At 45.4% G+C, this 24,977-nt stretch overlaps 5 protein-coding genes across 10 annotated transcripts; 3 read left to right on the top strand and 2 right to left on the bottom strand.

Annotated features, from left to right (window-relative positions):
• On the top strand, nt 1-9,738 carry tmem255a (transmembrane protein 255A). 4 transcript variants are annotated; one of them, XM_076046634.1, is made up of 10 exons: nt 1-445; nt 3,162-3,304; nt 4,365-4,427; nt 5,563-5,652; nt 6,630-6,695; nt 6,771-6,859; nt 7,065-7,136; nt 7,415-7,577; nt 7,663-7,803; nt 8,376-9,738. In XM_076046634.1, the coding sequence occupies exons 1-10, from the start codon at nt 382-384 to the stop codon at nt 8,517-8,519; spliced, it is 1,035 nt and encodes a 344-aa protein (XP_075902749.1). In that variant the 5' UTR covers nt 1-381; the 3' UTR covers nt 8,520-9,738. The 4 variants fall into 4 exon arrangements, with proteins under 4 accessions (XP_075902749.1, XP_075902751.1, XP_075902752.1 ...); XM_076046636.1 differs by lacking the exon at nt 7,065-7,136 and having other exon boundaries at nt 7,409-7,577; XM_076046637.1 differs by lacking the exon at nt 7,065-7,136.
• A 296-nt stretch (nt 9,739-10,034) lies between these two features.
• Nucleotides 10,035-14,951, bottom strand: zbtb33 (zinc finger and BTB domain containing 33). Of its 2 annotated transcripts, none has more exons than XM_076046505.1 (2): nt 14,494-14,951; nt 10,035-13,576 (listed from the first exon to the last, which is right to left on the bottom strand). In XM_076046505.1, the coding sequence occupies exon 2, from the start codon at nt 13,572-13,574 to the stop codon at nt 11,694-11,696; it is 1,881 nt and encodes a 626-aa protein (XP_075902620.1). In that variant the 5' UTR covers nt 13,575-13,576; nt 14,494-14,951; the 3' UTR covers nt 10,035-11,693. The 2 variants fall into 2 exon arrangements, with proteins under 2 accessions (XP_075902620.1, XP_075902621.1); XM_076046506.1 differs by lacking the exon at nt 14,494-14,951 and adding an exon at nt 14,146-14,484.
• Nucleotides 14,952-15,697: 746 nt separating this feature from the next.
• nkap (NFKB activating protein) lies at nt 15,698-18,919 on the top strand. The gene is made up of 8 exons (XM_076046788.1): nt 15,698-16,421; nt 16,773-16,853; nt 16,962-17,026; nt 17,121-17,210; nt 17,493-17,535; nt 17,630-17,836; nt 18,132-18,281; nt 18,443-18,919. The coding sequence occupies exons 1-8, from the start codon at nt 16,009-16,011 to the stop codon at nt 18,615-18,617; spliced, it is 1,224 nt and encodes a 407-aa protein (XP_075902903.1). The 5' UTR covers nt 15,698-16,008; the 3' UTR covers nt 18,618-18,919.
• Nucleotides 18,920-19,374: 455 nt separating this feature from the next.
• ndufa1 (NADH:ubiquinone oxidoreductase subunit A1) lies at nt 19,375-19,989 on the bottom strand. Its single transcript, XM_076046792.1, has 3 exons — nt 19,855-19,989; nt 19,648-19,737; nt 19,375-19,521 (listed from the first exon to the last, which is right to left on the bottom strand). Exons 1-3 carry the CDS (start codon nt 19,954-19,956, stop codon nt 19,501-19,503), a joined length of 213 nt encoding a protein of 70 aa, XP_075902907.1. The 5' UTR covers nt 19,957-19,989; the 3' UTR covers nt 19,375-19,500.
• Nucleotides 19,969-24,682, top strand: upf3b (UPF3B regulator of nonsense mediated mRNA decay). 2 transcript variants are annotated; one of them, XM_076046784.1, is made up of 10 exons: nt 19,969-20,108; nt 21,383-21,489; nt 21,589-21,695; nt 21,806-21,904; nt 22,079-22,189; nt 22,301-22,344; nt 22,438-22,626; nt 22,719-22,876; nt 22,965-23,280; nt 23,704-24,682. In XM_076046784.1, exons 1-10 carry the CDS (start codon nt 20,046-20,048, stop codon nt 23,842-23,844), a joined length of 1,335 nt encoding a protein of 444 aa, XP_075902899.1. In that variant the 5' UTR covers nt 19,969-20,045; the 3' UTR covers nt 23,845-24,682. The 2 variants fall into 2 exon arrangements, with proteins under 2 accessions (XP_075902899.1, XP_075902898.1); XM_076046783.1 differs by lacking the exon at nt 19,969-20,108 and adding an exon at nt 20,850-21,103.
• The last annotated feature ends 295 nt before the right edge of the window (nt 24,683-24,977 follow it).

A 24,977-nucleotide genomic window follows, 5' to 3' on the forward strand; every position in this document is an offset into this window, starting at 1 on the left:
CCAACACCGCCACATCCAACATCCAACAGCAACCACCAACTGTGGTGGTGGTGGCGGAGAGCCGCCGAGCGACACCGACGTGCGGCTCTCGACGAAGCCCGGCAGACGTGCGAGCCGCGGCGGGGATGTGAGCGTCGGGGCGCCGCGGGGAATCTCTGGACCCAGGACGGGAGAAATGCTTCAGCGGGCCACCAGCGCACCGTCGGCGTTAGCTCACGACAGTCGCCACCAGCCCGTGGCCGCTCATCTAGACACGTCGCCTTCTGGACTTCACGTGATTTAGTTCCTCAATCCTCCTCAACCGAAGAAGAAGAAGAAGAAGAAGAAGAAGAAGAAGAAGAAGAGGAGCCGAGGATTGCAGTTGGTCAGACACCACAAGCCATGCCTCCCGGCCAGCAGAGCCTCCAGTCCAGCGGGCTGACGCTCTCTGAGACCAGCAGCATGGGTAGGTGTGTGTGTGTGTGTGTGTGTGTGTGTGTGTGTGTGTGTGTGTGTGTGCGTGCGTGCAAGGTCAACGGCGTGTCTGCTGCATGCACGACTGCTGCTTCTGCTCGACGTTTCTCTATTCAATCTTTAACGAGGATGCAGTCGCTCAGTCAGGAGCTCGTCCACTGGATGTTATTTTGGACGCGGGCGTTATTTTCAATCGGGCCGGTCGACCCGCTGTCCCGTCGAGCAGCCCGTGTTTTTCCTCCTCCTCCTCCTCCTCCTCCTCCTCCTCTTCCTCCTCCTCCGCTCAGGCCCGCAGCGCTGCTCCACTGCAGGTGAGGCCGCGTTGGATAACCACATCTTCCTCCCTGGGTGATTTTATTGATTATTTATTTATTTCTTATCCGCTTTGGAAGGAGGTTGGACACTTGGGTAGATTTTTCAGGTTATCTGTACTTTACTTGAGTATATCTGTACTGTCCTTTAAGTTGCAAAATCATGCTCGGTAATTATTTTGTATTTAAAAGTCTTGAAAAGATACACATTCTGTTCAAAGTAATTCACTTATTATCATTTACTGTAGTTGGTTGAAGTGGAGCCATTTGAACTCTGCTGTTGTGCAGTTAGATGTTAAGGTGGGTCATACGAATGTTTTTCCGTCCAGAGAAAAATAAACATATAGGAAATAACATTGGTTATTGTTATTAAACACACTGACATGTTATGCAACAACAAATGTCTTGTTACATCAGCTGAAAACAAAAATAATTTCTACATTTTACAGAAGTACATTTCAGAATCTGTACTTTCTTATTTCTTTGTGAAATACCAGAGTTTTTTTTTTTTTAATCCAAATATTCATACTTTTACTCAAGGACAGAATGTGAATACTTGTGACACCTCTGCCAGCAGGCAGTCGGGATGCTTTTGTAGGAAAAAAGTCTGTGTGCTTTTCTTTCTTTTTTTTCTCAGACTGAGCGCAGCCCCCGAATAGCTCCCCATCAGTAGACCAATTAGCTGCCGATTGTTTACAATTGTACTTTGATCATCAGCATCTGTGTGCAAGCAAGAAGGCAATGAAATCTGTCTGCCTTCCTCCCACATCCCAAGGAAAATGCACATTAGGCCAATTTGCAGCTCTTCAGTTGTCTCTCTGGGTGTAACACTGTCTTTGCCCCGAGACAGCTGGGATTGGACTCCAGCGCCACCGGGGCCCTACACTGCAGGACAGGAGGTGTCACTCAGGGATGAGTGATGGATTCTTGCATCTCAGTTTGCTTTCGGAAATCTTGTTCCAAAATGTTTTCCTTAGAGAAAGTGCACAGTGAGCACTTTTTTTTATTACTGATTGATTGATGACATGACAACGTGAGAAATGACTACAGTGGTTTATTCTGGTTTGAGGCAACGTTCCTCTGAGAATAATCTTTCGTGATACAGGACACTGTGAAACGGGATAACGTCGACCTGTCGTATTGGATGCTCGTGGAGAAGAAAGAGGAAGAAGAACTTTTAAGAAATACATTTTTCATTATTCGCCGTGATGCAAAGCAGCCTGAAAGAAAGTCATCATTAAAGTGGAGTCTAGAACAGGTGTGAGAAAACTAAGGCCCGGGGGCCATCTGCAGCCCTTTGAGCTTTTTAATCCGGCCCGCTGAACTTGAAGAAATTATATTAATAGTAATTAAGTTATAGAATAGCTGTATTTCATCAGTTATTTCAGTGTTATAAGAGTCATTTTAATAAATAAAAACCGTGAGTGTTGTTCGTTCTCAATTGACTTTAAAGTACATTTTTCTACATATACCATGATATGTTTTCTTCTCCTTTCTCCTGTTCTGGCTCCTCTGTTGATCGTTAGAACCCCTTTGTGGCCCACCAGTCAAAAAGTTTGCCCACCCCTGGTCTAGAAGCAGAGTTTTTTTGTGTGTGTGGTAAATGCAGAATTGAATTTCATTGGCAAGGTTTGGCCGTCTTATTGGACGTGAGTGTCTGCGGCTATGGCGTTTCCACTGGGTGATGTAATTGACTCAGACGATCTATAGTTTTTATATTTGACCTTTTTTTCTTCTGCAGCTCGCCTGAGCTGTTTGGACATCAATAGAACGGCGCCGACAAGGGAGAGAGCCCTCACATGTGTCAGAGGCAATTCCACAGCCTCATCAACAGATAGCAGTGACAAAAAATGTCACATTCAGTGGCGCTGTGTTCAGTTTTGGCCTTCATTGAAGAGAGAGCCGTTGCAAATTATTGTCACTAAACTGCCCTAGCTATGAAACGCAGAGGTGTAGATTGTAGGTTGAAGTGGAATTAAAAAAAATAAATAAATAAAAAAGTAAATTTCCACAACCATATGGTGCCATATTGTGTAAAATCACTTTATCCAGACAATTGTCCAGAAATGAGGAAAGTCCACATTTGGCACTCGCTTGATTTTTCAGAAAGCGCAATTTAAAACAGGCCGGCCTAAAAAAATTAGATAGATAGATAGGTAGATAGACTGAGATCGCCTTCATTTAATCCCCCTCCAAATGTGGACGTACAACAAAAAATCTTTTTTAGCCGGTCGCTGAAAGCAAGAGATGTTGGAAGAGGTTGCAACTGAGTGTCTGTCTTGAAGAGTCAATAGATAAATTGAAAGTTTTTTTTTTTCCCCATTTCGTTAAATTCTCTTCAACTAATAATAGGTGTAAACAATTCCGCTAACGTGTCCAAAACGTGTCCCCTCTCAGGCTCCTTCAAGAAGAGGAAGAGGAAATCCATCATCGTGACGGGGATGCTGCTGGTCGTGTCCGTGCTCATCCTCGTCTTCGGCCTGGCGGCGACGACCCGGACGCAGAACATCACGGTCGGCGGCTACTACCCCGGGGTCATCGTGAGTGCACGTCTGGTCACAGTTTCCACAGTCACGACACGGAATCTGAGGTTTTGAGCGAAGCCAGTGTTTTTTCCGGCCAGCTTTTCTTTTTCTTTTTCCCGTTTCCAGATACTGAGGGAAATAATTGCTGGAGTTCTCTGGTGGGTGTATTTTCCCTGCCATTCATTATTCAGCATCAATGTCATTAGAGGCTGAGTGGGGCGGATTTTCGCCCCGTAAGTGTGTTTTCTTTGCAGTACTGAGCTTTTAGTATTCCTCAGCTGCCACCGGCGTTTCCATCAACACAGATTTGTCACATTAATTATGGAATTCAGAGAGATCTGCAGGAAGGAATGGACACGGGACAAGGAGAAACTGGTGTCTCACAAATCCTTCTGAGTTGAGTCAGTGCATCCAGTGCGAACTAATGTGTACACTTTTCATTTATCCTGGGATCCAGCGCAGCAGCGATGACTAATTTTCTGCCAGATCACCAGAAGACGCATTTATATATTATGTTATATTATGTAATTTATACATAGGTATTTATCACTGATTTAACAACCTCCTAGAAAAACACTTGCTAGGTGTGGAATCAGTGGCATTTGGGACGTCACAACAGCTGGATTCCCAGGACTCTTTAATGGAAAACTGTGTATTTAGCTCTCTGTTTACAACGTCCCTCGCTGAAAATTCCAAATGTGGCCAAAAACACCTGGACAGGAGCCCCTTTGTGACATCACTGAGGGTCAATGTCTGGATCTTTGTGTCTAAGCAGACACTTTCTGAAGTAAAAGTGGACGTTTTCGAGCAGAGACACAGACTATTGTAGGAAATTGTCAGTAAAGTAACTGTGTTACGCAATTGGATCTGTAAGTACTGAAGAAGTCGTGACAAGAATACAATAGAATAAATTAGATGAACTTTATTGATCCCAAATTGCGACACTACATGTTTCAAACCCTCCTCTCCAAAAGCACTCTGGAAACACTTAACAGTGGGTTGACCTCCACTGCACTGTGTATGTGAGCTCCTTAATGTAAACGCCCTAACAACTATTTTCTGTGTCTCCCTTCAGCTGGGCTTTGGCTCCTTTCTGGGAATTATCGGCGCTCATTTAATAGAGAACAAGAGGCAGATGGTAAGAGAATTTATATTACCTCTGTGCGCTGCGATCGCTCCGGCGCCGTGCCGAGGCCTCGGCCAAGGCCTCGCCGCCTCCACACTCACGGGAAACTACGCACCCGTCAGACTGCGTCTGAGTCCCATTGACCGTTGAAAAGGCTCGATTGAGTTGTTAACTCGGTGACAGTGGACGCAGCAGACCCAGCGCAGCCCGAGTTCTTTTTCTTTTTTCTGTTTTTTTTTTTTTTTTTCTTACTCAAACATGTCTGAGGAAGCATCCTGAGGCAATGAGGGGAGATGCGGCCAGAAATAGAAAGAGGGTGTAAGCGGAGGAGGACAGATGTCCAATGTGGAATCTGGGGAAGGAAACTGTAGATGATTGGAGCAGGTGGGAGGGACTGTCACAGTCAGAATGAGGAATGAGTTTCCCCCTGCCATACTGTTTCCTTTCCTGCTGTAAAATCTCAGCCAGTGTGTCTGCAAAACTAAATCAACATGCAATATTACGACAGAGAATATCTCCATGAGGCTTATTTACGACTCTGGGCATCCTGACGTCTGTGTTTTTGGCTTTGCGTCATTTATTATTTGTTGTTGTTCACTTAATCAGCAGAGAATGAATCGGACTTCTGTAACTGCCGACTCATTTCTCACCCCCAAAGTGAAGCCTTTGTGGTTCTGTGGTCTTTCAACAGATTTATAGCAGATGACCTCAGCGCTCCACGTGATACAATGAACCTGTTGCACTTGCCTCCCTCCTCCTGCGGGCTGCTGGCGCTCCCTCGGGTCGCGATGACGCGTAGCTACATTCACGCTGCCAACTTTCACTGAGGACTTAAACAAGGCAGAGTTTGGCTGGGTGGGGGGAGTGCGGGTGGCAGGGGTGGCAGGGTAGGACAGGAAGGTGGTGTTGCTTGTAAAGAGCCGGGCTCCGTGCCAGCCACTAACACCGCTGGATCCGGGCCGGAACGTCTCTCCCTGTCATGTTAGCGGCGTGGTGGTGGGGGGGGTGCCAGCCCTCATTAAAAGACAGGCGGGACGAATAAAGGTGAATAAAACTCACACGCAGGTGTCTAGACGGATGACGCCAGGCAGACAGAATCCATCGCCGTCTCGCCTGCACACCAGGTGACGTTGTTTTCCCTCCCCAGCTGGTGGCGTCCATCGTCTTCATCAGTTTCGGAGTGGTCGCCGCCTTCTGCTGCGCCATCGTCGACGGGGTCTTCGCCTCCCGACACATCGTGAGTAACCCCCCCGCCCCCCACCCCCTGGGACTTCCTGCCTCATTTAACCCAGCTGATCCAATTGGGAGTATTAGACAACACTCACATCATCAGTCAAGGCGGCCCCTCATCAAAGTTTGATCCTCTCGGTTATCTCCTCTTATCTGACGCATATTAAAATGTTCACACTCCAACCCCCCCCCCCCCCCCCCCCCCCCCTCAGCGGCCTCCAGCAGCCCCCCCCCCCGGCCAGATAACCGTCATTTGTGGCAGAGGGAGATGGCCCTCCATTATGCAAAGTACATAAAACAATAAATAACCGCTAATGGACTCTTAAAACAATTATGCTGGAATAAATTACAGTCGGGTGAAAATGGAGCTGAGCACTATCAGGCGCTTCTTTTTCCCCTTTGCCCTTGTCTGATGCTGTCAGCAAAATGGAAAAGATCAAATCCATATATTGCACTTTTAAAGTGGCATAAATAAATGAGGAAGCATCCAATTAAATGCTGATGTGTATCTGCAGACGCTGGCCGTCGTCGCTGCCGCCGGTGACTTTGAAAACGTCTGCTTTTCAAAGTAAAGTCAAGCACAAATGTGTTTTCGTTATAAAAACACGTTTTACAAAACACAGTCAGGTGTCCTGATGTGTGTGGTCAAAGGTCAAAGGTCGGTTACCATTGCAATTGTCACATGCCTCATGAATCGGGGGGGGGGAATATTTTCAATCAAGAATCGAATTGAATCGAAATAATCGATTTATAATCGAGTCGTGACCCCAAGAATCGAGATTGAATCGAATAGTGGGACACCCAAAGATTCACAGCCCTAGTGTATATATGTGTGTGTGTGTATATATGTATATATATATATATATACACATATATATGTACACTGCACTTCACGTTTATCTGATTTTTAGAACTCCGTCCTTCAGGCGTCTCCGTCTTCACTTTGCACTCTGTGCACCTAAATGTGTGTTTGATGCTCCGCAGGACCTCCGACCCCTCTACGCCGGTCGCTGTGATTATCACTCCAGCGAGACGGCGGCTGACCGCGATGTAAGACGCACTCCTCTTCACTTCACTCTCGAGCTCTCCGAGGCCACGCTGTGAACTTCCTGTTCCAATCCTCAGGTCCCCTGCCAGACGTCGTCGCGCGCCTCCTGCAACCTGCGTGTGAAGAGCAACACCTGCTACTGCTGCGAGCTCTACAACTGCGGCAAGTGAGTGCGCCGGCCCGGCCGACTGAACCCGGCCCGATTCTCTCTCAGTGTGCTGCTTTTAACTGTGCCGGTTTCGGTGTGAACTACTGTGCCATTTCTGTGGGAAATCTCTCCTTCTTCTCTTTCTTGCTTTTCGTTTTTGCTCTGCAACTGCACCGACTGTGACACAACGGGAATATTTATTTTCGTTTGACCTTTGTTTCAGAGAACATCCTCTTATTGGACTTCAGAATAAAGATGTTTTGAAAAAGTTTAGGAAATCATCCATGATTTGGAAGTAGGTCCCTTTTTTTTCTAGAATATTGGCCGTTGATTGATTATCACCTCATCGTGTTTTTTTGTTTGTTCCTTATTTTCCTGTCGACACTGGGCTGTGTTTCAGGGCGCCGTGTCCTCGTCACTTCTTTGTCTGTCTCTTGCATGTCTTCTGTTGTGTCCCGAGTGCAAACGACCGAAGCCTGCCGCAAAAAAAACAAAACAAAAATAAATAAATAAAACTTTATTGTCAACTTCAGAGACTTATATGTCAGTCGTTTCCACTTTCCACTGGTCCAGCCGCGTGGAGGTGTTTGGAGGCTACCACGAGTACACTGATGTGAAGGGCTGCCAGGATGTGGTGCACCTCCATCACCTGTTGTGGTCGGCGACCATCCTCAACATTGTGGCACTCTTCCTGGGCATCATCACCGCTGCCGTGCTGGGGAGCTTCAAAGATATGGTGGGTCGACCTGAGGAAACCCCACTGAAAGCTATACACCTGTCTGAAATCATGCCACGATTGATGTTCTCCATGTTCTCGTCAGACTCCTGCTGTGGCCTCAGAGAGTTCGTCTGAGCCCGAGGCCCTCGGCGCCCCGGTGACCACGGAGCTTCCACCACCCACCACTTCTTTGCAGCATCACACTGCCCCCTGCCTGCCACCCTACACTGCCTACGACCTGCAGGTAGATGAGCGTCCTCAAAGCCGCCTCGTGTCTGTGGGGAAGGAACTTGGCCGCAGGTCATTGATTATCGGCAGCCAATGAGTCCCTGGAAGTTTTCTTTTGAGATTGATTTAGGTCCAGAGAAGGAAATGAACATTCAGTTAAATCGCAAAGGTTTAGCAGAGGTGCCAAGAGTATTCTGTATACCTTCTGTACTTACTGTAAGTAAAAGTAGAGATACTTGTGTAAAATAATACTCTGTTAAAAGTAAAATTCAGCTACCTAAGTACAGGTTCTGAAATGCACTTCAGTAAAAAGTAAAAAATAAAAAATTACAATGATTGATTGCATGTTTCCACTTTTAATAACAATAACTAATGTTATTTTCTACATGTTGATTTTTCTACATTAACGAGGAGTCGCTTCTCACCTCTGGAGTCGAGAGATGCCATACTTCTGCTTTAGATTATTTTTTAAGTAAATGCAATGACAAAATAATGCCCTTAAGGCCAATATATTAATGAGTATATTACATAGTAATTCCAGTTTGAACCCTACTACGATGTAACTCTCAATACTTTCCCCTCCCGCAGAACTCCTACATGTTCCCCGACTCCTCAGGCCTGTCGGACGACTCCCAGTCTGGAGCCAGTCACCTGTGGCCCACCATGGTGCCGCCCCGCTACTCCCCTCCTCACAGCCACCCCGACGACAAGCCCCCGCCCTACAGCCCGTGAGCCGGGGGTGGGGGTGGTTGAGCTGACAGCGCCCTCGCGGTGCTGCGTCACAGCCGTCACAGGAGGACTTTGAGGAAGAGGAGAGCCGGGGCGAGGAGGAAGAGGAGGAGCGGGGGAGGGGGAGAGGGAGGGGGAGGGGCCACCGTCGGAGCATGCACAGTCGGCCCGAAAACGGGAGAGAGCGAGCGTGTTTATCTTTCTGGGCACCCTTCACACTCGTGTCTGCACCTCGTGTGACGGTGTGAGTGTGTGCGAGTGTGTGTGAGTGTATACACATGAAGCGAGAGCGTAACTCGGCTCATAACCACGACTGTTTACTGATGGATCTGCTGCCTTAATGCAAACAGACTGGACACCCCAGCCGGAGCTCTTCCACCCTGTACTTTTCTTTTACCCCCCCCTTTCACCCCTAACCTAACCTGACCTGACCTGACCTGACCGGAGTGTGCGGCCCCGAACACTCCAGGCTCACTCCCTCCCATCCCGAGTGTTGCTGCATGTGAGAACAGAGCGCCCTCACCATCTGCACTGCGAGGGTCGCGGCACGGCTGCCACAAAGACTTCACCTCAACAACATGTAAAAGAAAGTTAGAAGCAAAGCTTCTGTGTCTTACACGAATGTGAACCAGCTATTAAAACAATGCACGCTCTGCCTGTAGTACTTTAACTATCCAAGCGAATGGCGCTTGGATAGTGTCACTGTCAAAGTACTACAGGCAGAGCGAGAGAGTGACGCCGCTCAGCAGCTAAGCCCGAGCTATGTGAGGGGGGGTTGCCCGGTCTATTTATCCACTCTGCAGTTTCAGCTCTATTTTCATAGATGCGCGGTCAACTTTGCAGAGCAGCGATCTAACTGAGCCCTATTTATTGTATTTTGACACAAAGCAGGATCATGCCGCCCGTCTGTCCGTTTGTCTGTACGAATGTAGTAACACACGGGGCGCACTGTGGTGTCTTAGCTAGGAGAACACTGAAACAAACACCAGGTGGGACCAGTCAGTGCTGGCTTCGCTGACCAGGGATGAGGGGGATCCCAGTAAAGTCACAAGAGAATAAAAAACAATCTGTCACCGAAGTCGACGGTGTGAACACGGCCCATGATGCACTCTGAAGATAGACTCTGGAAACCTGCTTGGAATACACACGACACACTTTCTGGGGGGGGGTGACTGTCAGACTCCCCCCGTTTGTCTCTTCATTAAAGGTGTTTTGTGTACTTGAGTGACGAGCACTCCTTCTCATTCAGCAGTCCACCACTGGAGGATTTACTTCTGATTCTGTCATCGCGTTATTTCTCTTTCAATGTCGGTCATCAGTATATTCTAGCAAACCCTTTGTCGGCCCAGCTCATTTGAAACATGCTGCAACTGGTGCAAACACTTGTTGGAAATGTACTAGTAGAAAACCTTTACGCCACTATCACAATCCTGTCTTCACTCTTGAAGAATCAGTATGCAAGGCGGGGCAATAAAAAAAAGAAAAGTAACTGAATGGAAGACCGGCAGTGCAGGACAATTAGGATGGAAATGTAAGAATAATTTATTCATCATCTGGCAGCCAGCAGTGCTACCTGTAAGAAACAAAACCAAACAGTTTATTCTGTACAATCCCAACAGGCTACGGTGACAAGTTTGTTTTTGTCTAATCTGGAATACAGCTAATCAATACATCACACACAAATGTTAATCTCTAGCCTGAATGGTTGAATTCCATGACACGATGTGGAACAGCTTCCGTGTTAGAATCTGGTTTATGTCGGACAGACAGAAAACATAAAACAATAAGTGCTGAGTCGAGTAAAATTTTCCTCTGTCATTCACGTCTCATTTCTACGCAAAATCTCTTGCCTATGCCGTGTAGCCAGCAGATTGACATTAGGATAAAAATATATAAAAACAAACAAACATGGATAATACATTAAAAAAAAATTAACATACACGTATTTTAATGGACAAAAGAAATAGTAATAATAATAAAAAATAACAATACTAAACCAGCCATTGACCCCAGGCAAGTACTAAGTTTTATCTTCCCTGCAAATTGAACCCACAGGTTGGATCACCAGCATTACAGGGGGGGGGGGAAATAATTTAACATTCTTTTAAACAAACTGACAACAAATTCAAAAGGAAAAAAAAACTAGGAATGACCATTTTGGAAATCTTAACTTTCAAAGATTCCATTAAAACACTGAAGAACAATCTATCTGAGCACAATCAACATCTTAATACAGGACTCCATTCTGATTACACACATCATCATGACCACAAGTCATTCCATCTCCATCTGTGGGCAGCTTTTTTTGACTTGAGTGGCAAGGTTGGCTTCGTTAATAGAACATGTTGTCAAGGGAGTAAGTGCTGAAGATTCACGATCAACGCTAATAGTTCTCCCACACAGTTTAAAATTCACTTCATTAAGTTTCAGCTCTGCAAGTCCGCTTGTTGTGACGTCGCTAACGACACGGATACACAACCAGGGAACCGTCCGACCGACTGAGTCGGGAGTTTTTTGTCCCCGTTCAAAGACGTGGAAGGGACAGCAAAGAATCAATTTCAGCAATTGTCATTTCTGGAAGGCAGTAGACGGGCTGAATGTATCATTTGGTGGAGCTCTTTAGTTTCTAGGATTATCAATCCTGCAAGTGCGCTCCAATAGATCTGGAATTATGTTCAAATAGTTAAAATCCAAATTACTTTCTTCATGGGTTTTCCGGGTCTCTGCAACTGTTGTTTTCATGATTGCCTTCAATGCCAACAGAAACAACGGCTTAACGTAAGGAGTGTGCAATTGAGACTCATTCAATGTCTGACTTTTCACCCACTGTCCCTTCCACTGAAATTGTGAAAACGGCAGACATGATTAACAAATACAGCATTTTATCACCGGTTTGGTGCAACTGCAAGCTGCTCTGCCGGCAACTGGAGGGGGGGACTTTGAATACCTACAACAGTTCTGATATCATTAAAGCACTTTTTTCCTTGGATCTGCACCCCCCCCGACCCCCCCACCCCTCTTCAACCCTCCTCCCAAAAAAAACAAACTGTTGTTAAACTAAAAGTCTAACAAGAAACTGTTATCAAAGGTTACATGAGAATACCGTCGACGGTGGTAAACGACGAGAGCAGAGCCGGAACACCTGGAAGGCACGTGTAATGGAGATGTGACCGTCGCTCAGTACGTCTCTGGTATCACAAAGTCAAACTCTGTGGCTGCCTTTGGTGGATTGTGCATCATAGACCTGGGCAGGGGAGGGGGAGGATGAGGAGGATGAGGAGGGTGAGGAGGGTGAGGAGGGTGAGGAGGCGCGGCGCCGGGCGGCATGTGAGCACCGGGCTCGATGAACATGTCGTCCCAGTTCAGCATCCTGCCCTGGGTGGTCGAGTGCACATTCTCCCCGGCGGGCGCTATGTGGCGCACGCTGCCGTCCTCCGCGATGATGGGCACGCCCTGCCCCTCGCTAGTCCACGAGTAGGGCTTCATCTGCACCGACTTGCACGGCAGCAGGCGGTACAGGTTGTTGTTGGTTTCGTCCTTCTCCTTCCTGCCGCTGGGGTCCTGGTTGTGCGCCTGCTTGCAGTGGGTGGACAGCACCTGGTAGTTGAGGAAGGTCTCCTCGCACAGCAGGCACTGGTAGCGCCGCTCGCCCGTGTGCGTGATCTCGTGCTTAGTTCTGTACTCGGCCAGGGCGAAGACCTTGCTGCAGTAGCGGCACGGGTACTTCTTCTCCCACGAGTGCGTGTTGAAGTGGCGGCGGAGGCTCGTCAGGCACACGTAGGGCCGCTTGCACACCACGCACACGTAGAAGGTCTTCCCGTCCATGATGAGCTCGTAGTGGTCCTCCAGCTCCGTCTTGGTCTTCTTCCTGCTCGGGCTCGACTTGGGTGACACGGACGCCTTGTCCAGGGACTTGAGCGGGGTCGCCATCAGCGAGCGCTTCCCTTTGCTGACCTTGGAGCCCCCCTCGCCCGGGTCCTCCTTCAGCGGGACGATGTCATAGGTGTTCTCGCCGATGTTGGCGTACACTTTGCAGCCCGACGAGATGGAGTCGATCTCGGAGGCCGCGTTCAGAGTCACCGTCTTTTTTTCCAATATAGCAGGATTTGGAAGGGCGGGCTGATCCGCCGGCCCTTTGGAAACATCCATCAACATTATTTTGAAGTCGCCCTGCTGAGACGACGTTGACACTTGCTTCTTCTGGACTCCCATCACGTCGCTGTTTTCAAAGGGGTGAGAGGCACTGGCGGGTGAACCGGCTGCCGCTGGGAGAGTTTTCTCCGAGGGGGGTCTGGTGGGGGAAGCGAAGCTGCTGGAGATGCTGTCTGGGCTGTGCAGAGGGCTGTTGTTGGACACAGTGGAGTCTGGACAGGCCGACACCGGCGGCTTTACGGGTTTAACAACCGCTGGTTCCGCCCCTTCGTTGGTCTTTGATGCTGCATTTGTGGAATCTGCGGAATCCAAATCAATGACCTCCTGAGTGCTCGCCTTTTGCCTGGTGGCGGTCTGAGCATCCATTTCAGAGACAAACTCAACGTCGCCGTCAGAGTCCTCATCGTTGCCTCCAGATTGGCTCGTCTGGTTGAACTCTTCGGCGGATATAGAAAACGACTCGGTGATGATCGGCATGATTTCTGTGCACGAGTCATTTTTGCTCTCCGAATCTTTCGACAGACCAGGGAGGCCTTTCACTTGCGAAAGCGCCTGCTTCAGATTCGCAATGAACTTGACCCCGAGGACCTGTCCGGCGTTGATGAGCTCTTCAAGCAGGTCGGAGCGGACACGGTGAAGCTTGGCAGTGTAAATATAATTGAGGATCTCCTCAAAGATTTCCGCCCTCGTAAAGTTCAACTCGATCACCTGTCCGGCCGCAGTGAAAAGCTGGTGGAAGTACGTACTGGAGGCAGACAGGATTGTCTTGTGAGCTCTGAATTTCTTGTCCTGGATGATGATGGTGACGTCGCAGAATATTCCATGGCTTCGCTGGTCATTCATTGACTTGAGAACAGCGGCTGAATACTGAGTGTCGGTCGCAGATATCAGCTTTAGACTCGGCATGACTGTTGACAAGGGGGAAAAAAATAAAAATAAATAAAAAATAGAAATTCAAGTAAAAGCAACAACTAATTGATAAGTTTGTCATACAATGTTTCTTAATACTGCCACAAAACTAAAACAAAAATTCAACAAACATATACATCAGCTGTGCTGTAGCCATATACCAGGATAGGCAATGGGCTTGGCAGATAGCTGTCAAGAGGACGCAAAATACCGTGTATAAACATATCACACTGACACACACACACACACTCTCGAACTCAGCTTAGTTTCTGAAACACTAAGAATTTTTTTGGGGGGGAAACAAGTTTTAACTATGGATTATATTAGCTATAAGGTAAAGGGACGTCTTTGGGAACAAACCCCGAAACGCTTCGAAAAGATATGGACAATATTTGCGTTCATTACATCTTGAATACAATGTCTGGTTTGTTAACAACTCAAAGACTTGTTTTACTAAAGCATCGAGAAGTAAGCAAAATTCAAAATGGAGAGCAGGAACAACGTGAAGAATGTGAACACCACATTAGCCAGCTAGCAAAAAAAAATTTGAAAAAAAATGTGACCCTACCTGTCTAGAAACGTCAAATCGCGCTGTTACCGCTGGGAATTGTAATAATGCATCCGCATGCACAAGTGCTAAATGAAGCAACTACACCAAGCGTCGTAACAAACAGTTTATTGTGTACAATCACTTTGCGATGTTAGGACATTTTTGGATGCTGTAGTAAAAAACAGCTAACAAAAGGTGCTGTCAACGCAACTGCCCTGCTCATCTTCAATTAAAAAAAGCGCACAGTGCGGCCTACTGTGTGGCAGCCTGTTAGCATGCTACTTTCGATCATGTCGCTACAAGTACAGGAAGCATATGTAAGATTCGTGCCGGATGAATTAATCAAAGGTCGAAAGAACCATTTACCTGCAGCTCTTGGGGTGAACCGAGACCGAGCGGAAGGGGGGGTCACCACCAAGCAGTATACAAGTGCCGCTAGCTGGATACAAACAATGGCTAACAGCTAGAGCAGCTTCCCCCTGCCAGCTGTGTTCGCTCGGCGCTCCTCTAACCTCTCAATCAAACAGCCACCAGGCGTCGCCGTCGTGTGACATTTTTGCAACTGTAAACACGCGTCTCCACTGGCAAAGACGCAGGTGAACTTCACGTTAAGTTTTTATTTGTTCCAGCTTATATTTGTTCGGCGTTTCGTTCGCCACGTGGACAAGAGCCAAATAAAGTTCCATTCCATCACTTTAAGCCTTCAAAATAAAGGTGTGTAATGATGCCAACATCGTTTCATACTCGCAGTCGCCGACAGTTGACGTTTGACACGGGTTCGAGCACTTAGTATGCTTTGGTCGAAAATCAGCAGTTGCTTCCCGTTTCACTATTAACACCTAATCAACACCTTCTGGTTGACAGAAGTTGTTGACTTGACAGATCAAGTCCCCTCTTCTAGTGTTCCGCATGTTTTACGTCGTAAACTTTAGAAAGATGACTTTCTCCCCAAGGATCAAACACGGCGCAGTCGTGCTCAAGTCAGTATAAAAAAAGAAATGAATAAATACAAAAATAATAATAAAAAAAAAAAAACAATTCCACGGCCGATGTCTGTACAAATTCTCTGTACACCAGAGACAACTATGTTATTGCCAGTGGTCTATTGCTACAAAGACATGCTTGTCATCTCAAGTAGTCCGTTAAAACTAATACACGTCGTGCTGCTGCTGCTGTAGTAGCAGTACTAGTACTACTACTACTAGTAGTAGTAGGACCTGCTACTACTACTACTAGTAGTAGTAGTAGTCCCTGTGCACTGATGACAACGAGACAGGGGCTGCCTCTCACTGTAGACAACTTCACGTTGTGTGCATGCATGATGCATGGCGTGTGCCACCAACCCGCCCGTTTCACTAGATTTGGGTGATCCGTCAATGTGGGTAGATGAACTTCCGGTGCGCCGCGGATTCTGGTGGTGACCCATCGGAAGCGCCAAAACCTGTATTCTATCGTTTGACCATGAGGGACTGTTAAAAGGTGGTTGCAAAAAAACTAAAACTTTCTTGCTGTCAATACGGACAGGAGCACTTAATCCACACCTTTACAAACTGGTTATTCGTTGTTCATAAATGGGTATATTTATACTTAAGAATGTAGAATGAGTTTGTTTTTGGAAGATCTAAAGGACCTTCCGTATCCAAAGTTTGATATGACTCTGTCTAATGGAAACAGTTTTTACAACGCCAATTCCTCGCAACAAAATCAGCGCTGACAAGCGGAACCAATGTTTCCTGGGTGTTTCCATCGGAGTGCATATGTGAGAGAACGCGTTTCCTGTTTTCGGACGCAATGATCGCGTACTAAAAAAAAAAAAAAAACTTGAAACGAGCATCACCGCGCCACTTGTTTCTCAATTACTTGGAATAAATCCAATCAGAAATGCCATCGTCTGATCGTTCGAGTTCTGGTGGCGACAGAGGTTCCCACAGTCCTCGTTTTCGGAGACCGCGTACTCGTTCCCGTAGCCGCAACCGTAGAGACAGCCGCGACCGTAGCCTGTCCCCGGACAGTTTTGGGCCACAACTTCCCAAACCACGAAACAGGGAGAGGGAACGCGAAGACCGAGAGCGTCGTTTCAGAGAGGCGAGAAACATTCGACGTTTTCGCATTGGAAGTCCCAACCAGAGCCGCTCCAGGTCCAGGTCTCGGTCCAGGTCCAGGGAGCGTCACAACAATCACTGGCCCGAGCAAAGGGACGGGGCTGGGAAGCACGGCGGCTTCAAAGACGATTACTACTACGAACAACAAAGGGACGATGCGCAAAGACAGAGACAAGAGGCCTTTATCGCCAGGTAATATTTAAAACAGAAATATGAACATGAGACCAAAACAGTAGGCTGTGGTTTTTCCAACTTATATCAATTTCTAGCTCGCATTTAATTGTTACCCCCAGTGCCTGCCCCGTCACCCTTCACTCCTCCGCAAAAAAAACAACAACAATATATCTAACATATTTAGCACCGTTCCACGTGTTTTGTTTTGTTTTGTTTTGTTTTGGTCGGGGCGGGGGGATATTGTATTGTTATTGTATTGGTAATTGTGAGGTGTGTGTCTAACACCTTAGAGTGCTATCACATGGTGGACTGATCTTCAGAACTGTAAATCCTCCTTTTGAGGCTTAATCATTTGTCTTTCTGTTCCAGGCGACTGCAAGAGAGGGAGAGGATTGGAGAGATGGGCTGTCCTGAAGTATGGGGATATTCACCTCGCGTGAAAGAACCAGAGTAAGTCTAGAATCTCAGCAACATCATCTTGTGACACTGACCTGCTCTGAACCTGTTGAAATTAAGTTTGTGTATACACATTAATGCTTTTTTTTGTGTGTCCCCCAGCTCAGATGAATTTACACCGGTGGAAGGAGATGAGAAAAACAATACTTCAGAATCAAGTTCAGAAGGTATTGTTTGTCGCTGTTGGACATAAATAAAATCAAACCACAGAAATGCTGCTATAAGTCGGACATCAACAATTATTATGTTTTTCATTTACAGAAGAGAAGAAGAAGAAAAAGAAGAAGAAATCCAAGAAAAGAAAAAACAAGAAGCACTCCGAGGACAGTGATTTGGAATCAGATTCAGATGGTGAGACAAAAACTTCAGCGGTTTTGGAAACGTAACTTCCCAGTGTGTTAGGATCATCTCGTGGTCACCCTCTTTGCACATGTATCACTTTGTAATGTCTTTCTTGTTGCCACAGTGATTTTAGAGTAAAAACCCAAAACAGCTTCCCATTCTCAAACCTATTTCTCTGAAATAAATATTTATTATTTAATCTCGTGATAATTTTTTTTTTTTTGCATTGTTTTGCTATAAACATTTTTGAAAAATGTCAAATTATCTTTTTTTCACTGTTTCAATTTTCAGAAGAAGAAATAAAGAAGAAGAAAAAGAAAAAGAAGAGTAAGAAGTAAGTAACTGTTCTGTGCTTGTTTGCAACAATAATAAACTAATTTGGTCAGAAAAGGAAGTTGTCATTAGTCACTCTTCACATGTCCTACCAGGTCTAAAAAGTCCAAGAAGAAGAAGGCAAAGGCAAAGAAGAGTCGCAAGGAGTCGAGTAGCTCCAGCAGTGAGGAGTCGGCAGAGGAAGAGGAGGAGGAGGAGGATCCCAGTGAGGTGATGTGGGTGGAGAAGACTTGCATAGACGAACACCTGGTTGGACCTGAGGCCCCACTCACACACGCATCCCAGGATGACCGACCTTTGGAGTAAGTCTTCATTAGCAGCTTCTGAAGTGTGAATATTTAGACATTTAGACTGACTTTTGGAGCAAATGTCAAAGTTAAGTCATGATGGTCACATCTGGAAAGGTGTCATTTGGTGTTTTGAATATAAACAAATGATGGATGATTAATTTAAAAGTTGTCAGCTGTTGAGTTTATGTTGTCCTGTACTGTAGTGCCGTTGTACTTTTTTTTAACATGTTATATATTTTTTTAAGTGTTTATCCTTTAGGTACTATTATTTAAATAATTAAATCAAAAAATGCTTTATCTCCCTCAGTTTTGGTCATGCACTGCTGCCGGGTGAAGGTGCTGCCATGGCAGAGTTTGTCAGAGCTGGCAAACGTATCCCAAGAAGAGGAGAAATTGGCCTTACCAGTGATGAGATTGCAGACTTTGAGAAATCTGGCTATGTGATGAGTGGTAGCAGGTACGTGTTATGTGACATTTAAAACTAATAAGACTGGAACTAGATCTTTGTTACATTAAATACCTTCCCTTTAAAATAATTAACCCATATATTTCTTCCCAAAAATATTTTTGCAAGAAGCCGTGACTAAAACTGGCTAATTTTTCTGATTCGCCATGCAGACATCGCCGTATGGAGGCTGTGCGTCTGAGAAAGGAAAACCAGATCTACAGTGCTGATGAAAAGAGAGCTCTTGCATCCTTCAACCAGGAGGAAAGAAGGAAGAGGGAGAGCAAGATCCTGTCCAGCTTCAGGGAGATGGTGTACAGGAAGACCAAAGGCAAGGATGAGAAGTGAACATCAGATCTTCAGTTCATATTCAGTTACTATTAAGAGGACACTTCTTTATTTCCTCTTGATGGGCCAGTGAAAGTAATGTCTTGTTTAAATTGGCCTAATCAGTGCTAATTGACTGGGTATCCACCCAACCCTCCCACACACACCTTGTAAAATGTCTGTAAACCAGTGTGTAGGCACTGTATTGTATTATATTTTACATCGTACTCAATGGAATTCATTTGTTTTTGTTAATTTTCAGTCTTGGCCTGTACATACTTAAAACAAAAAAATAAAAAATAAAACTTTAGAATGGTAAATCAGTGATAATTTGACTTGTCATGTTCTTGGGAGTTGAGGAATCTAAATTGGCCGTAGGTGTAAGTGTGAATGATTGTTTGTCTTTCTGTGTGGTGCTGCAACAAACTTAGCCATTGTATAACCCTGTCTTGGCCCAAAGACACCTGAGAGAGATTCCAGCAGGAGAAGCACAGCTATAAAATGAATATGGATCTTTATCTGTGCAAAAGTATATCTAACATAATCACTTTGAGTTTTAGAGACTTACATTAGGCTTTTTCATTTTTCCATTTATCAGAATGAAGTGATAAGGGCTGTAACAAAACATCTTATTGTCCTATAGTTTATATGGAACCTGACTGCTGTGTAACTATGCCTGATACACAACAGACAGGTATGCAGCAAAATTTGAGGAGAACATGCATATCTTGTCTGTTGCAAATTAATCTATTACATTAAGGAGTTTGGAACACAGATGTATAGCATACAACAGTTTAATTACATTGACAGAGGTAAGACTGAATAATCAAACTGCCGGATGTTCAATATAAACATTTAATTTACAACCAAGAATTTCTTAATCAGGTGTCTCGTATCCTTGCCATCAGTGGATGTTCTCCAGACCCTGTAACGTAAGAGAACCACACGATTGATATGACATGGATTGATTTACAAAGTGTAATTTTCACCCTACTGGAAACGGCTGCTTGCAGGTCCTGCTCAACCTGCAGAGGAACAGACAAGCGCTAACCTTGGAATCATGATACTGCCCTGTTCCTGACAGCCGCTTGTCTCTCTCCATGAGATACCACTGCCACGGAACTCGGGCGATTCTCTTTTCCTGTACGAGAGGGTGGGGAAAAAGAAATGAATGAATTTACACAAGAGATGTGCCGAACGAAGGCGCTGACATGTTGAAGGTTGCTCAGGTTAGCATTAGCGTTCGAGCCCTCCTCACCTTTCCCCCGTTTGTAAATCTGTGGATGCCTGCGGTGGCGACGCCGGGAATGATCAGACACGCGGTCATGATGGCGAAGCCAGGTAGAATTTCATACCACATGGTTTCGGCCTCGAACTGCCGGGCGACAAAGAGCAACTTTTAATGGCAACCAGGTTTCCAACAGTTTATTTTGCTAACAGGCTAACAAAATGTCGACTCTCCCGACGACCGAGCTGCCAGAAGCGGAAACGGAAGACAAGCCACCAGTCGAGGTAGTGTCTGTTTTTGACCACAGCGCCCCCTAGTGTAGCTCTTTTACCACTTCCTCGTCCTCCTCCTAAATGTGTTCGTACCATCCATGGTTCGTACACAGAAATTAATGTTTGTGTGGCTAATCTATGTATGTTATACGTTTGTTTAAAGCAGTGGCTCTCAAGCTTTCTCTGTCACGCCCCACCTTGGAGGAAGAAAATTTTTCATTGGGGCTAGAAGCCCCAAATTTGACGTGGCTGTGTCTTGAGGGATCCCAATGAACCTGCAAGTGGTTGACTTTTGACCGAATAGACTTGCACGGCATTAGGGCAGTGGTTCTCAAACTTTCTCTGTCACGCCCCACCTTGAAGGAAGAACCCCCCCCGCCCCCCACAAAAAAAAAAAAAAAAGCCAAAATGGTTCAAATTCACTGAAACAACAAATTTGCAAACAATGTTTTACCTTTGACACACCACTTTTTGTGAAACACTGGTTTAAAGTGACTGATTAACAAGAAGTACTATTCCAGTCGTCAAATAACTATTTATTCAGATAGCAGACACATAGTTTTAACCATCCTTTATTTCAACTCCAAAACGGGCTGTCTGTAATGCTGAAATGCGTAGATTAAAGGAAGTTAAAACGTTTTCTGTAGTGCGGGTACAAAAAAAAAAATAAAACAAAGCAATGGAAAATGAACTGCCATTACAAAAAAGTCAAACTGGTGACAGGTTGACGGTAATAGCGCCGCCCTCTGTCACAACGCTGAACAACAGGTCTTAGTTAGAGGAAGTTGATTAGCTTTCGCTTAGCTACCGCAACCGGGGGCTAAGTTGCTAATAAAAGTACTCAAGGCTTGGGGATGAGATGAAATTCAACTTCGGCCCAAAGTAGAATTTCAAGCATGAAGGAAGACAAAGAAAACACTCGACCGAAGGAGAGAAGAGTGGAGATTAAATGTGAAGATGCAGAAAAGTTGGAGAAGCCCAAGGAGAAGAAGGAGGCCTTGACAAAGGTAAACGCTGCTAGCAGTCAGTGATAGTTAGCCGGTGATGCGTTCAGCCGTCGTTTAAGCAATCGTCCGTTTCGGTAATTGATTTTTAAACCAGCCGTTTTTGTTCCAACAAGGTTTACAAGTCGGTTCATATAGTGGGACAAGGCCAGAACCACTCAGAGCGAAACGAGCCTATACGTAAACATTAGCCAGTTGCCTTTCTCCATGTCGTGTATTTCTAGGAACACATTTCAACGTCATAATACACATGTTGTTGTTTGTTTGTTTGTTTGGTTTTAGATCGTGATAAGACGGCTACCACCAAGTCTGACCAAAGAAGAGCTGGAAGAGCAGCTACAGCCTCTGCCAGATGTTGACTACCTGGAGTTTTTCTCTAACGACACTAGGTGCGTCAATATTGAGGGTTTTGACATATTGTAAAATAAAAAGCAAATCTCATCTCTCGTTAACATGTTTAACCTATCATTATTACTCTCGTCCTTTAGCCTCTTCCCTCACCTTTTTGCAAGGGCTTATATAAACTTCAAAAACCAAGAGGACATCGTTCTCTTCAGAGATCGATTTGATGGATATGTTTTCATTGACAACAGAGGTAAAGAAAGACAGAAAAGAAAATGTCAGACTTTAACACTTTATTCAATAAAAAAAAATTGCAGAGATACATTAAGGCATTGTCCCTTCCAATGTTATGTCTGACGACAGGACAAGAATATCCTGCTGTTGTGGAGTTTGCCCCGTTTCAAAAGACTTCCAAGAAAAGAACGAAGAAAAAAGATGCAAAATGTGGGACGATTGTGGAAGGTAATTTTTATAGGATGGGTTTTATATTCCTTTGACATAATGATGCCTTATCCTAATTGCTCCTAATTGTCAAATATGTAACACTTCAACTAATATTCAAAATAAAGGCTGATATGAAGCAGCCAGAAACAACCATGTATCTCATTTTTGTATGTTTCTTTTGTTTTTGTTTAGATCCAGAATACAAAAGGTTCCTTGAAATTTACAATGGGGATGAGGAGAAGCTGGCATCAACCCCTGAGACTTTACTGGAGGAACTTGAAGCAAGATCCAAGGAACTTGTTGGTTGGTGATGCACCTAATTTAATTAGCAAGGATTATTTAGACATCCCCGTTTCAAATTAGATTTCAAGGTTTTAAAGCTGCTTAATCATTCAGTTTTCTCTCTGTCCAAAGCGAAAAAAACCACTCCACTGCTGGACTTCCTGAAGAATAAACAGGTAAGTAAGTACAAATGTGTGCTACTTCATTTAGCAGGTGTCTTGTTCCAAGCCTAGCCTCATCTTCTTTATTTATTTTATTTTCCCTTTCAGAGAATCAGGGAGGAAAAGAAGGAAGAGAGGAGGAGGAGGGAGCTGGAACGCAAACGACTGCGAGATGAGGAGCGGCGTAAATGGAGAGAGGAAGAAAGGAGGAAGCGCAAAGACGCAGAGAAGATGAAGAGACTGGAGAAACCGCTGGAGAAAGACAAGGACCATGTTAAAGAGGAACCAAAAATCAAGGTTCGTGCTGCAACAGTGTAACTCACTCACAACGTCCTACGCCCCTCACCTTTTACTTATTGTCACATTGATTGTTGTTTCTATTCATGCAGCTCCTGAAAAAGCCAGACAGATGTGACGAGGGTGATTCGGAGAAACCCAAGGAGAGGGTGAAGAAACCAGAGAGGCCAAATAAAGAGGAGAGAGCCATGGGGAGTGGCGATCATCGGAAGCGGCAGCACATCGATAACAAGGAGGATCGCGGACGGAAGTTAGTCACTCAAGTTATTTTTCTTCAAAAACAAATTGTGAATTGGTTGAAATGAAATACTTTAATGGGGATTGTGCCCCGCACTCAGAACTGATGAGCACGGGCGCAAGGAGTTCCGGGAGCGCGACGTTGACCATGACCGAGAGCGGGAGAGGGAGCGGCGCCAGCGGGAGAAGGAGCGCCTCAGGCGGCAGGATGAAGACCGGCGCAAGAGGAGAGAGCGGCAGGATGGAGAGAACATGTTCAAGAAGCAGGAGGGGGAGGCCAAAGAGGAGAAGGAGCGTTCCTCGGAGAAGAAGAAGAGTGAGAGCGCTGGGGACTCATCTCACTCTGAGAGGCCGGCGAAGCCCTCCAGGGACAACAAGAGGGACGACGCTGGGAAACGAGAGCGGCTGCGAAATAAGGTGATGGAATCTTCACACACAGACACTCGCACTAATTAGTTTTTGTTCCATCCCACACCAGAGTGAAGTAGCATCACATAACACCTCCAGTAAACAGCATATTTAGCCCTCTGTTTACTGCCAATGTTGGATTTTATCTAAACACGGTTGGCTTATTGGACTTTCCACATGTTTGGAAAAGGAGAAAAACGAGACCAGGGGGTACAGTCACCATAAACTTGAGGTATCTAAGCCCTTTGTGACATCACAGAAGGCTAAATTCCAAAGCTGCGTGTTTTAGCTCTTACAAAGGCAGTAAAGAATGGGAAGATCCTGTTCTGGGAAGGTCTATATACCATATAGCAGCACATCAAATTTTAATGAAAAATCTTTTCTTTTTATTACCATCAGCCTCCAAGTAACACTGCTTTTCTTCCACATCAGGACCGGCCTGCTATTCAGCTGTACCAGCCAGGAGCCCGCAGCCGCAACCGGCCTACAGGAGGAGGAGGAGGGGATTCCAACTCCACCTCCAAAAAGCCAGAAACGGAGAGTGAGAAAGTGGCCGAGAAAGGAGACGACTGAGCAAATTCGTGACGTGATGTTTCAAGTTGGCCAAAGTGAGAGGAGTCGGCGCTGCGTGGCTTTCGCAGCGAGCCGCAGTTGAATCAAAGGGCTGCATCTGGCTCTCCCGGTCTCAGCGGTAGAAGGTTTTTGGAGTTTCTTGTGCCTGCAACCCTCTTTAGTGTCCTTTGTTTGAGAAGTTAGCAGTAACTGCGGAATGACTCGTGCCACATTCAGTGAAGCCAAAGTTTTGTTGGACCACGTGAACTCAAAGTGACCTTATTTCAGTATTTTCACTCAGTAATGTTGGAAACAGCAAATATTGGTTTTACACATATCAGCACTGGAGAGGTAGAAAATAAAGGATGCTCTTAATGTGTCAGCATTTCCAATATCTTGAAAAGGATTTCCAGTCTTTCACTATATTTTAAAGCACTGAAGCTACATTACATTACTTACTCTGCCTTCTGGGGTGGGACAACCCAAATCAGTGTCCAATCAGCTTGGCCTATTTCACAGCTTTCTAGCCTCTTAGTGCGGGCCTCCACACTAGTTGTAGTCAATTAGACACAACTAGTGCTGTAATAGCCTGGCTTGTTGTTGTTGTTGTTGTTGTTGTGTGTATCATTTATGTTATGTTAATTCACACAGCATATGGGAAGAAACAGCCATGTACGTAGGCTGCCATTTGACAGCCTTGTCTGCATGCAGCCTTCAGTCGGAGTGATGAACTTGTGGCCTTTGTCTTTTTCTACTCAGAAACTGTGTGATTGTGATCGTGTGATGCATGGGAAAACATTACTGCCGGTAATGCGAACATGCTCAAACACATTTGACTGGAAATAAAAATCGCTCTTTTTTGTCAAAGAACATGTGTTTTGTTTGTTTCTTGATTTCATAATAGTCATCTGGCTGGCAGTGCAGAGCTCAGTGAAAAACACAGTTTCCAAGCTTTACACGATTTGATTGATAAACAAGCTAATGAATGCACACCTCTGATGAAATGCTGCCAATAAGATTAATAGAGATTAAGTAACGTGTCAACATTTGGGTCCTTTCAGGGTAGTTCACATACACAGCAAATATAAAACGTTCTGAAGTCTAATGACATTACTGTTTAAAGTGTGTGTGTTTTAATATTCCTTAATAACTTG

This window comes from Nelusetta ayraudi, unplaced genomic scaffold (assembly GCF_046127955.1).
Source record: "Nelusetta ayraudi isolate G7.1 ecotype Tasmania unplaced genomic scaffold, CSIRO-AGI_Nayr_v1 ptg000090l, whole genome shotgun sequence".
NCBI lineage: Eukaryota > Metazoa > Chordata > Actinopteri > Tetraodontiformes > Monacanthidae > Nelusetta > Nelusetta ayraudi.